This window comes from Macaca fascicularis, chromosome 17, assembly GCF_037993035.2.
Source record: "Macaca fascicularis isolate 582-1 chromosome 17, T2T-MFA8v1.1".
NCBI classification, from domain to species: Eukaryota; Metazoa; Chordata; class Mammalia; order Primates; family Cercopithecidae; genus Macaca; species Macaca fascicularis.
Genome location: NC_088391.1, coordinates 8,702,736 through 8,716,342, shown reverse-complemented (window position 1 = coordinate 8,716,342; position 13,607 = coordinate 8,702,736). Strand labels below are relative to the sequence as shown.

The window sequence follows — 13,607 nt, the reverse complement described above, 5'->3', positions numbered from 1 at the left end:
ATCTGATGGTTTTATAAGGTGTTTTCCCCCTTTTGCTCATTATTCTTTCCTGCTGCCATGTGAAGAAGGATGTGTTTGCTTCCCCTTCCACGATGATTGTAAGTTTCCTGAGGCCTCCCCAGCCACGCTGAACTACGAGTCAATTAAACCTCTTTCCTTTATAAATTACCCAGTTTCGGGTATGTCTTTATCAGCAGGGTGAGAACAGGCTAATACACCATGTGACAGTGTTTTCAGATCCCTCAGAGGGTGGGAGCACAGACAAAATTGTTTGTGTTGAAAGCTGCAGTTCTTACAGGCCAAGGTTGAGGCCCAGTTGAGAAGAGGGCTCAGGTGAGCCTGGCTAAAGTTTGGTCAAAAGGAGAGTCTCTATGGATGGGTGGGTGGATGGTAGATAGATGACTGATGGATGGATAATTGATAGACGAGGTATATGGGTTGGTGAGAAGGGTCAAGATGATAAGATCTAAAGGCATCCACATTCACACAGGAAGTACAAATCATTTCAGAGAAAAGGGGAAACTCTTTGACTCTTTTCAACAACTCATTTCAAACATGTGTGTGGTGGATATTATAAGCCTCCCACTTGCTCATAAAAACTGCTAATGGGAACAAGCTGATATTCATCTAGTCCTTCCAAACATGCATTTGTTTCCTGTAGGATATTTTCCAGGAATGAATTTGTTTGCTCACTGTCGAAAATTCATATTAGAGACCGATCCTAACAAGCTTACAGAAGGATCTCCTATGGAGCTGATGCTATCTGTTCCTATTAACATTTTATTAATGAAGCATCTTTCAGTAGGGTTTTTTTCTTTCCTTTCCGCCTGGCATCCTGCCTCTGAGAGGAGGAAGAGCTTTTTTAACCCACTTTCCTCCCTTCCCCACCCCATTTCCACTCTTCTCCACCTCCAGCTCACACACTGATCCAAAACAGTCCCATGTGTGTGAGATCAGCAGGCAAGGAGCTGGTTCTCCAGGTAAGTGCCTGATTTGAGAGGCTCCACACAGCCCTAGGTTATAGCAGTTTGCATTTTCCCAGCAAGACAACTATGATATTGTACAGATTCTTTTTTTATCTTTTCAGATGACAAAAATTAAACTAAGAATAGGCAATTTTGTAAGTTAATATTCAAAGATAAGCTGGAGCCTGGGATAGATGCAGGGTCTGCGGAACTTGGGTTTATATAATTGGGGGTGGGAAGGTAGAAAGAGTACTCTCCCCATTTAAAAAAAAATAAATAAACCAAAAGTGCAAATAGAAACTCAGGGATGACCACATGAACACACTGCCAGTGCCCCTCCCAGAGGGCTCCGAAGAAGCCTGTGTGAGGGAGGGACCTGAGGCTTAGGTTCCTTAGCTCCCCAGTCGATCTGCCGCTGCTGGAGATAGAAAGGACTAGAGAGGTTTCTGCCACAGCATTCAAATCTCCAGAAAATCGCTAAGCATAACAGTCTTCTATTACATCAATCCCCCAGACGCTATTCTTACCTCTCGTTCACAAACCACCATCCCTGCTGTTCCCTCTAATTTGCCAACAGCAATTCATTATAAAAGTGTGTATGCCGGGGTGGGTTTGGGCATCCTCCCGGATTTTGGCTTTAACAGTCTAGTTCCGTGTCAATTATGTAATAGCCAAAACAGGGAGTTTAACGGAGTACCAAAAGCACAGTCAGAGTTCTTACATAAGCCTTCATAAACCATCCATAAGATCTGCTTCTAGATTTGGATATTTGGGATTACATAAGGTAGACAGAAAACATTGCCTCAGAGGCCAGGTTTCTTTCTGACCTTAAAAACAATAAAAGCTTTTTGCACTTAATTTACTAGTTTACAGTAATACAGTAAGTTTTTAATTTGATACGGAAAATAATCTTTCCTATGACTTACTTTACCGTGTAAACATAAAGGAACCCTGACACTACTACTCAACTTTCATTGGTACTTCCGCAAATGAAATATATATCACTTAAGATTCCCAAAAGTATTCTACACGGAATTATGGGTCCCTGATAAACACCAACTACTCTTTGCAGGAAAAAGAATAAAGAAAGAGCATTTAGACAAAATACGAAAGTCTATATGCTGTAATTCTTTGATGTGTCCCCTTTCCAATACCATTTTTTTCTTCCCATGTTTCTAACAACGTATTTTTGACTTACCTTAAACCAATGTAGCAACACCATAGGCTACGAAGTGACAAAACAATGCTCCACAATGGGTCTCACCCCTTGCTACACGTTAGAATCACCAGGAAAGCTTTTTAACATTATAGGTATCAAGGCATCACCCCAAACCAATTAAAACAGAATACTGGGTGGAGGGGGGACAAGGGGTCTTCCCAGCCATCAGTATATCTGATGTTTTCTACTTTTGTATTTTTACCTGAAAAATATAGCCATAAATGTGAGTACTGGTTTTGGGGCCTGTGGAAAGGCAAGGGAAACAGAGACACATCTTGAATAACTGGCAACTCATTATTACCACATTTCCATCAGAGATAAAAATAAAATCATTCAATAGTTTGAAAACTAGAAAGGATACACGTAGGATCTTTTTACCAATAAGTAGTCAAAGAATTCTCACCAATTCATAATAGACTTTACAAAACCAATTTTTTCAATGCTTTACAATTTTACCTAACGACTTTTTTTAATATAGGGTCCTATATTATCTTAAAAGGGTACCTCAAGCTAAAACCACTGCTTATCTCCAAGTAAACTTAAAGCATGACACTCTCTTCTTAGGTGCTCTGGTAATCACACATAACTTTACCAATGAGCAAATATTTTTTTAAGCACTTATATAACAGAGAGTACAGGCGCCTTTGGTATCCTGCCAAGAGTACTTCTTTCCGTGTTTGTATTTAAAATAGAATGGTAGTAACATCACTTGTGTGCCTGTAATTCCTTCTGTGCACAGGCTCAGAATGAAAAAAAAAAAAAATGGATGTAGAAAGCCGCTTCACTGCTTTGCCATTATAAAGCTTGAAGGAAATAACACACTCATACTAAATTAAGACGAAGACTCAGACCAAATTATCCAAAGCTGGGGGTGGGTAGGGAAGAACTCGCTTTAACTAACCTACCAACGCCTCTAAAGCAGGGGGTGTTGAACCTGGCAGCACGCGAAGGTGCCAAAAGAGCTGCAGTCCCTCAACCAGAGCAGGTGATGTGGGCAGGAAGCATCAGCGCTCCGGAGACGAGAGGCCGAACCAGCCCGGCGCTGCCCCGAGCCCGGCTGCGCGCTCCCCAACTCCGCGCACCTGTCTCCGGCGGGTCCAGAGGGCGGGCAACAGAGCCAGCCGACCCCGCCGGACAGCGCAGCAGAGGATTCGCTCACCTGGGTCGAAAAGAGCCAAGAAAGATGTAATGTCCAAGAGGCCACCACTGCCCTCACCGAGACGCTCATCCCGGGCCAGGTTCCGCCACGCCGCTTCCTCCTCCTCTCCAGCTCGAGTTTTCTATTTACCGACAGGTCTGTACTCCGCTAAGCGGTCAAGGGTTTCCGCAGAAGGGAGAAGATAAACTTACCCTGAGAGCCGGCGGCGGCGGCGGCGCAGGTGGAGCGCGAGGGGCGCCCCCGCACCTGGAGCAGCCGGCGCTCGCTATCACCTCTGCCCGCCCACGCCCGCGCCGCGGCTGCGCCCCACTCCGCGCCCCCGCACTCACCTCGGCGCAGGCACCGCCCAGGCCGCCGCCCCCGCTCGAGCGCCGGGGCGCAGCCGGGGACTGGAGCCGCCCGCGCGACGCCCAGGCGCTCCCGGCTCAACCGCGGCCGCGGCTGGTCCTCTGGCCGCCTCGCCTGGACAAAGAGAAGCCGCGGGGCTGGCGGCCGCCCAGCCCAACCTTCGCAGCGCGCCGCGCGCGCCTCGCCCGCGAGGTGCCGTCCGCGCTGACAGCGGCCAGGCGGCGAGCGGGCCCGAGCGGTAGGCGGCGCGGGGCAGCTGATACGCGCACCCCCTCCTGGCCGCCTGGAGACGCACTCGCCGAGACCCGGGCGCCTCCTCCCGGCCCGCACTCTGCGCCCCGCGTCGCAGCCCCTCAGCCGGGAGTCGCAGCGCCCTCTGCCGACCGCCCCTGCGCCGGCTCCTGCGCGCGCGCCTGCCCGCCCCAGCTCCAGCCCCAGCAGCCCCAGCCCCAGCCCCAGCCCCATCCTCACCCTCGGCCTCCACAGGAGGCGGGCGCGGCGCAGGCGGTTGCTCCGCTGGTCACCGCGGTGCCCGAGCGTCGGGAGACCCCAGGAGAAAGAAGGAGTAAGACTGGGTTGGCGGCTCCAGGGCAGGCCTCCGGGAATGGGTTCCGCTGTTTTCCGCTTAGAACAGAAGAGGGAGCCGCTTCGAATTAGGCGCAGCAAGAGGCATTGGGGTTCAGCATCGGGAAGAACTTTGGAGGACGCTAGGGTGCCTGATTCACAGGAGCCCAAAGCCAGTCTCTGAAAAGATTTGAGCAAAAGGCAGGCATTTCTTTCTAGAAGAAAGCTTATTTCTGTGTTTAATGAGCATCAAATGTGCCTCCCCACTGTCCGAGGGGTTCCAGCGAGACTTGACTGCTCTTATGGTAAATAGATGAATTAATGATGTCTCAAAGACCTTTTTCCAGTCCTACCTGAAATGCTCAGGCTCCCCTATGCGGTGCACCTGGAAGGTTTGAAAAGGCAAGCGAAACTAGAGGACTTTTGCAGACTCTGATTCAACCAGCAATGGAATAAAGATTTACCATTATAAAGATGAAACGATGTTGCTGGTCTTTGCACTATTTAGGTTGGCTTTTTTTGTGTTTTTAGGGGATGTCTTTCCAAATCACTGTGTTAAGCAATACTTTATGCCAGTTAATTTTTTTTTTAACCAACTGGACTACTTGGTGAAGAGAAATCACGAAATGGCACTTTTTTTTCAGACCACTATCTTTTAAAATTATTCCATCAGCTCTTCCTTTTCCCCTGGAAGAATCTAGGACAAATTTCATAGCTTTTCCTGTCACTTTCAGGTGTTCATAAACAGTCAGATTTGCTGTTATTAAAAAGTCCAGGCCAGGCGCAGTGGCTCACGCCTGTAATCCCAGCCCTTTGGGAGGTCGAGGCAGGCGGATCACGAGGTCAAGAGATCGAGATCATCCTGGCTAACACGGTGAAACCCCGTCTCTACTAAAAATACAAAAAATTAGCCGGGCGTGGTGGCGGGCACCTGTAGTCCCAGCTACTAGGGAGGCTGAGGCAGGAGAATGGCGTGAACCCAGGAGGCGGAGCTTGCAGTGAGCCGAGATGGCGCCACTGGACTCCAGCCTGGAAGACAGAGTGAGTCTCCATCATAAATAAATAAATAAATAAATAAATAAATAAAATTTTTAAAAAGTCTAGTCCAATCCAAATCAAAACTTTAATCACAATCCATTCAAGCCTTCCCCACTCGCCTCCCACCACCCACCAGACCCCAACCTGACCCAAGCTCAGAAGCCTGCAAGGAGGAGGAACACGACCTTTGATTCCTGCTTGTGTCCTCCCCAGCTAGCTCTGTGAAGACTGGTTCCACACCAGGCACGTTGGCTCATGCCTGCAATCCCAGCACTTTGCGGGGCTGAGTCAGGTGGATTACTTGAGGTCAGGAGTTCGAGACCAGCCTGGCCAACATGGTGAAACCCTGTCTCTACTAAAAATACAAAAATTAGCTGGGTGTGGTGGCGTGCACCTGTAATTCCAGCTACTCAGGAGAATCACTTGAACTCGGGAGGCAGAAGTTGCAATGAGCCGAGATCATGCCACTGTACTCCAACTGGGCGACAGAGCAAGCCTAGCCTGGGTGACAGAGCAAGCCTCTGTCAAAGAAAGAAGTAGGGTGTGGTGGCTCATGTCTGTAATCCCAGCACTTTGGGAGGCCGAGGCGGATGAATCACGAGGTCAAGAGATCGAGACCATCCTGGCCAACGTGGTGAAACCCTGTCTCTATGAAAAATACAAAAAATTTAGCTGGCCATGGTGCCACATGCCTGTAGGCCCAGCTACTCGGGAGGCTGAGGCAGGAGAATCGCTTGAACCCAGGAGGCGGAGGCTGCAGTGCACCGAATCGCTCCACTGCACTCCAGCCTGGCAACAGAGCGAGACCCGGTTTCAAAAAAAAAAAAAAAACTGGTTTCTCAAGTTGAGCAGGGTGGGGTTCTGACCCTGCAGCTGTTTCAGCCTCAGCTTCACTGGTGGTCTGCCTCACGCAGGCCCTCTGCAGGGCAACATGCCCTGGCAGTCAGTCCCAGCTACCTTCCACCATATGCATGCTGACCAACGGACACCAACTGGCATTTGGCCCATCACGCTATAGAAGTGCAGGCCGCTGTCACTGCAGTACTGTCTTATTCTCTGGTCACAAGCAGCTCTGACCAGCCTCTTTCCTTGAAGCTTCTCAGGCAGCTATCTCTGGGTTCCTGCATGTCCCCACACTCCAGGTGACACATGCCAGATTCTGGAAGCATGCCTTTCTTTGCATGAAGTGGGTGGGTCCTCCTTCTTCTCCCTGTCAGCACCATGTCATTCTCATCACCAACCTTTTCCCTTGATTGCTCCCTCCTTTCCTTCAATTTGGTCTGAAGGTGGTGGAACCCTAACTTTTAGCAAAGCCTACAAAGATGGTCCAGTACCTCCATTTATGTGGATTTATGTGTAGGGATACCTGTCTGTGTGGTGGCATGGAGGTGATCCCCTGAGATCTTGCAAGCTTGAGCAACTGACAGCCTGCAGCTGTCACACATTTGGATCCACCACAGAGCTCACACCAAGGTCACACATTCGCCAGCTGTTTCCGGCTCACAACTGAGCATGGTGAGAGCACTGGAGCTACGCCCTTTCTGCTTCTAGCCGGCGGCCTTTGCTCTGGAATTCCTCCCACCCTACCAGGCCTTTCTCAGAACGTGCTGCAGTCTGGAGCTCTTCCAACCCAACCTTCTTCCTTTCTCTCTCTCTATTCACAAGTGTCAGACCTGTATTGCACTGAGACCTGTCAGAAGGCTCTCCTCACCTGCATGCCAGGCTCCTCCTCCCTCCTGCACTATCCTGAACAGGCGTTGTCTTTAAAATATTTTGGCACATCTAATCCTATCTTGACATCCGCTTTTCAGAGGTCCCAAACTGGCATAGTCATCTGTTGGCCCACCTAGCAGCATTCCGAGATAAGTCTTATTTTAACATTTGATTATGCTGTGTTTAGAAACTGTGAAAAGAACAATGGCAAAATCATGGAGCCAACCGGAGTGTCAATCAACAGTTGACTGGATAAAGAAGATGTGGTCCATATATTAATACATCATGGAATACTATGCAGCCATAAAAAAATGAAATCATGTCCTTTGCAGTGACATGGGATGGAGCTGGAGGCCATTATCCTAAGTGAAGTAGTTCAGAAACAGAAAACCAAGTACCGCATATTCTCACTTATAAGTGGGAGCTAAACAATGAGTAAATATGGACACAAGGATGGAAGTAATAGACACTGGGGACACCAAAAGAGGGGAGGATGGGCAGAAGGCAAGAGCTGAAAAATTACCTATGGGGTACAGTGTTCACTGTGTGGGTAATGGGTCCACTAGAAGCCCAATCTCCAGTATGCTCATGTAACAAACAAGCACATGTACCCCCTGAATCTAAAATAAAATTAATTTTTTTTGAGACGGAGTTTTACTGTCGCCCAGGCTGGAGCACAGTGGCGCAATCTCAGCTCGCCACAACCTCCACCTCCCAGGTTCAAGTTATTCTCCTGCCTCTGCCTCCTGAGTAGCTGGGATTACAGGTGCCTGCCACCATGCCTGGCTAATTTTTGTATTTTTAGTCGAGGTGGGTTTTCACCATGTTGGCAAGCCTGGTCTCGAACTCCTGACCTCAAGTGATCCACCCGCCTCAGTCTCAAAAAGTACTGGGATTACAGGCATGAACCACCGTGCCCAGCCAAATTAAATTTAAAAAAAAAAAAAAAGCTGTGAAAGGAAGAGTAGAATGTTCTTTTGAATTAAAAAAATATATATATATGATCAGCAAGTATCGTAGTGTAGATTCCCTACCAAAGCAGAGACTGATAGAATGACTTGGATACAGGTAGTTAGTTTTTATTGTTTTTTTGTTTGTTCATTTGTTTTTTGAGGCAGAGTCTTGCTCTGTCGCCCAGACTGGAGTGCAGTGGCACAATCTCAGCTCACTGCAACCTCCACCTCCTGGGTTCAAGCGATTCTCCTTCCTCAGTCCCCTGAGTAGCTAGGATTACACCACCATGCCCGGCTAATTTTTGTATTTTCAGTAGAGACACGGTTTCACCATGTTGGTCAGGCTGATCTGGAACTCCTGACCTTGTGATCTACTTGCCTCTGCCTCCTGAAGTGCTGGGATTACAGCCATGAGTCACCGTGCCCGACCTATGTCATTTTTTAAGAAGTCTTCCAAATGTAATACATATGAAAGTCCTAAAATTAATCCTGTTTCTAATTGGAAAATGTTTAAATTGAAAACTCACTAAGATTATACAAGTAGTTGCCCTTTTACCTGACATGTTTGTTTTCACTTTTTTTTTTTTTTTTTTAGACAGGGTCTTGCTCTGTCACCCAGGCTGGAGAGCAGTGGAATAATCACAGCTCACTGTAACCTTGAACTCCTAAGCTCAAGTGATCCTCCCACTTCAGCCTCCCGTGTAACCAGCGGACTTCATGCCCAGCTAATTTATTATTATTATTATCTATTTGTAGAGACAGGGTCTCACTTTGTTACCCAGGCTGGTCTTGAACTCCTGGGGTCAAGTGATCCTCCTGCCTCAGCTTGCCAAAGTGCTGGGATTACGGGCATGAGCCACCGCTGCACCTGGCTCAAGTTTTTAATTAAATTTGCATGCTTTTTTTTTTTTTTTCCTGAGACGGAGTCTTGCTCTGTCGCCCAGGCTGGAGTGCAGCAGCGCCATCTCAGCTCACTGCAACCTCCGCCTCCTGGGTTCACGCCATTCTCTTGCCTCAGCCTCCTGAGTGGTTGGGACTACAGGCGCCTACCACCATGCCTGGTTAATTTTTTTGTATTATTAGTAGAGATGGGGTTTCACCATGTTAGCCAGGGTGGTCTCGATCTCCTGACCTTGTGATCCTCCCACCTCAGCCTCCCAAAGTGCAACTATTCCAATTACATTGTGTTTAACCAAGTTGAAATTAAGCTTTCATTTGTTGCCCAATTTTTCTAGAGAATCTAAATTTACTAGAACCTCATAGTAATTCACATATCTGTTACTTATTAGCCAAAATAATGACATTGCTTTCAAAACAATTTACTATTTCCAGTTTCTGGATTATCTTATGAAATTTCTTGTCTGTACAATCTGGAATGGAAGAATGTACACTTCATTGTTAAAAGAACTAGAAACATGTCATGCAAATGGCTTCTCCGTATTGAAGGTCTGCTGGCATGGGTTAGTGTTCTTCAGGGGAGCCTTCCCCCATTCTTCCAGGTGGAATCTGTTGCTCTTCCTTCTGTAATCCCGTAGCTCTGTGTGTGTAGAACTTGCATAGCAATGTGCTTTTGTTTATGTGTTTGTTCATCCCCTTTGACTGACCTCATGCCTTTTTCATTTCTACTTGTCTACTACCTATCTTGGTCCTTATCACATAGGAGATGCTCAATAAATATTGGCTGATTGATCAACTCATTGGATGGTTACACTGGTTAATGTTAAAGTGGGCGGCCTATTTGCTTAGCTTCTGTTCTCCAGAACAGTTAGACCAAGATCAATGTATAATGCACTTCAACTGTTGTTGAAATGGTCATTCCTTTTTTTTTTTTTTTTTTTTTTTTTTTTTTTTTTGAGACAGAGTCTTGCTCATTCACCCAGGCTGGAGTGCAGTGGTGCGATCTTGGCTCACTGCCACCTCCGCCTCCCAGGTTCACGCCATTCTCCTGCCTCAGCCTCCCGAGTAGCTGGGACTTCTGGCGCCGCCACAATGCCCAGCTAATTTTTTGTATTTTTAGTTGAGATGGGGTTTCACCGTGTTAGCCAGGACAGTCTCTATCTCCTGACCTTGTGATCACCCGCCTCGGCCTCCCAAAGTGCTGGGATTACAGGTGTGAGCCACCGTGCCCGGCCTTTTTTTTTTTTTTTCTGAAACAGAGCCTCACTCTGTAGCCCAGGCTGAAGTGCAGCGGCACAATCTTGGCTCACTGCAACCTCAGCCTCCCAGGTTCAAGTGATTCTCCTTCCTTAGTCTCCCAAGTAGCTGGGATTACAGGCACCCACCACCATGCTCGGCTGACTTTTGTATTTTCAGTAGAGACAGGGTTTCGCCCTGTTGTCCAAGCTGGTCTTGAACTCCTGGGCTCAAGCAATCCATCTGCCTTGGCAAAGCGCTGGGATTACAGGCATGAGCCACCACTCGCGGCCAAAATGGTCATTCTTTTATATCTCTCAATCTAGATAATTTTTGGAGGACCCAAACACCACATAGGAGATAAGAAAGGGGGAATTTGAAAGAATCATCCCCGGTTCCTAAAGCTAAGTTATTCTAGCAATATAATAAATTGGATTAGGGTAGGAAACATGGAGTCCAAGTCCAGCTCTTCCCCTGAACACCTGCTTAGGGCTTTAGTTCTCTACAAAACTAACCAGGGTTAGAATCATTCATTAGGCGACCACACTGCACAGTGGAAAAAGGGGGGGTTTTGGAGTCAGGTGGATCTGGCATTGAGGGTAAAATATCAGTTTGTAGCTTAACAACCTAGGGCACATTATTTAAATTCACTGATCGTCAGTTTTCTATGGGAAATACAATGACTGCCTTGCAATGTTGCTAAGTGAGACAAAATGTATGAAGTGCATGCCACTGTGCTTAGCACACAGTAGAGTCTAGACAGGGACTTTCGTTGTGTAAATCACACTCCTGTGCTTATACACAGAGGAAGCTCATCTTTCATCAATTTTTTTTAGGCAGGGTCTCCCTCTGTTGCCCAGGCTGCAGTGCAGTGGCACAGTCATGGCTCACAGCAGCCTTAATCTCGCTGGGCTCAGGTGATCCTCCCCCACTCATCTTCCTGAGTAGCTGGGACTACAGGCACTCACTACCACGCCCAGCTGATTTTTGTATTTTTTTGTAGAGACGGAGTTTCACCATGTTGCCCAGGCTGGTCTCAAACTCCAGCGGTTCAAGTGATCCACCTGCCTCAGCCTCCCAAAATGCAGTGGCATGAGCCACTGCATGGCCATCTTTCAGTTTTTACTTATGCTTTACAATCTCTCTCTCTCTCTCTCTCTCTCTCACTCTCTCTCTCTCTCACACACACACACACACACACATACACACACACAGTGAAATAGGGAAAGACAGCAAAAGTCCACCAGGTTTAACAGAGTATTTTCCATCATTGCCAAAAAGAAAGGTTATCATAGAGGCAGTGATTTAATGGTTAAATATAAAATTCTTTATGCCTTAAAATCATTAAAGTACTATTTCTCAAGTAATTCTCTCTATGTCCAATAAAATAAAAAGTCACCAGATGTTGAGCACTTGGAAATGGGAGTGATTACATTATTTAAGCCCTGAACGAAAGTACCATTAAGGTGTAGGCCCATTCCAATCACTTTTAAAGATTACAAAGAATACTTCATACACAATAAGCAAGGTTATATGATGGCACAATTAAACAGGAGAACCAACTGCTCAACATGTTATGTTTCCGCTGTACTTTGCATGGTAGATTTGGATACTAAATTTTGTGAGTGCTTGGTTTTAAGCAAAAGTCACCTTCCTACAAGGCAATTCACTTTAGAATAGGCTACTCAAATCTGCAGCAGCCTTCAAAAGTGCAGATGGAGAAAATTGATGATCAAACCGTTGTCTCAAATTGGGTTTTGAAACTCGAATTGGGAGCAGTTTCTTCACAGGTTTTGAAGTAGAGCTAATGCCTGCTTTGCCCAGCAGAGGGCAACAGCCCCCACAGGAACGTGCCAGAGTATTCACCCCCTTTAAAAGCCGACTTCACCGGAGGTCCACGGAGAGAAAGCGGCGGCCAAGGGGTGGGTGACACCGTTCCTGGTCAAGATCACCCAGGGGCAAGCATAAAATGGAAATGCGGGTCCCTTGTTAAAAAAGAGGAAAAAAGTGTTTCTTCTCCATTCTCTCTCACTTGACCTGTCCAGGTGTTTTGTTTGCTATTTAATGTCACACTCCCTCAAGCACAGAGAAGCTGGCAGGCTGGGTGCAGACCCTTAGGGCACCAGGGGCCCGCCCTGTGGTTATGCGGTGCAGAGGGTCATGCCTGACCCTGCCCCCACCCTGCCCTGCCTGTCTGGTGGAGGGCGGGAGGGGCACCGTGTCGGGCCTCTCAGGATGAAGGCCAGCAGCAGTTCTGAGCAGGAGCAGGAACAGGTGACCCAGACCCAAGTCCAGGAGATGGGGAGGAGGCAGGACCGCACACCCCTAGAGAGTGGCTTAATCATGCCCTTTACAGGTAAAATATAGAAAGCCCAGAGAAGATCTTACAGAACGTCGCACAGCTCATAGCGGCAGAGCCAAAACTAAAAGACCCAAGACTCTTTTGAATTTTATCTTGTGCTGTTTTCAGAGATCATTCTTTTCTGAGCATGTGGTCTGCAACCTGAGCTTGTAGTTTTATATTCAAGGTCAGGAGGCAGCAGAGGAGAGCTACTGTCCTTAGCAACTCTACTTAGTGGCCCAGGACCTTGGGAGTTTACTCAGCTTGTTTCCAGAGATCAGTCAGCTTTGCTTTGGTTTCAGTTCAGGGTTAGCATATCCATAATTCTGTATTAATAAGGCCAAGCCTATGTTTCTTAGCAGTTGCATATCGAATATGAGAAAACATAGGGAGTGTACTATGTATTGTGAAACATTGCAACAGACAAGCATATTATAAGCCATGTGATTCTAAGCATTTGCTTCCTAAATGATCGTTGATCTCTGGCCCCTGAGGAGTTCATTCTATCCCTGAACAAGTCACTTGTTCCAGCCCATTACTGTAGCTAATTAGCCACAACCACATTGCATGTAAGGGTTTCCTTTGTGTTGAACTTTAATATTCAGCAGGAGAATAGACACTGCATCCCTTTAATTGTGTTTTCCTAATTAAATTGAAAATTCTAATTGTTTCTTCCTCTTGAAATGAAGATCTTAAATTTTATCGTCAAGTTCCTATGCTCAAGTTTTATTTTAACTATTTTTAAAACCTTGCCAGAACTAAGTAACCAAGTAGACTTTACACCACAGATAAATTTTGGATACATGATTATCTAATAGTACATGTATAATGATTACAAAAGGGACAAGAATAATACACTTCAGTGTCACTAGGCAAAATGAAATGTATCCTCTCCTTGTCATGAACCACTATGTTTCTCATTTCCTAATCTCCAAAATGGAAGAAATTCCATCTGACTTTCATTGACTTAAAAGGAGATTAAGAAGATTAACTTCACACTCTTAGAAAAAACGAAAATATTATAGTATACATTTTCGCAAGCAAAAGTACCATGTTAATATTATTATTATTTACAACACAGTTGCTTTATAACAGATTGGTAAAAATGATCGGATTTGTAGAACACATAATTTTGAAACTAGAAGAGACTCCAAAGGCGATCTAGTTCAAATTC

At 46.5% G+C, this 13,607-nt stretch overlaps 1 protein-coding gene across 1 annotated transcript in view; it reads right to left on the bottom strand.

The window, feature by feature from the left end:
- LOC141409003 (uncharacterized) overlaps positions 1–10,686 on the bottom strand; it is a 208,819-nt gene extending 198,133 nt beyond the window's left edge. The window contains exons 1-2 of the mRNA XM_074022127.1: positions 10,608–10,686; positions 3,673–4,207 (exon numbers count right to left, since the gene is read on the bottom strand). Of these exons, the coding sequence (XP_073878228.1) occupies positions 3,673–4,207; positions 10,608–10,686 (614 nt within the window). The remainder of the gene's footprint in view (positions 1–3,672; positions 4,208–10,607) is intronic.
- Positions 10,687–13,607: the final 2,921 nt, after the last annotated feature.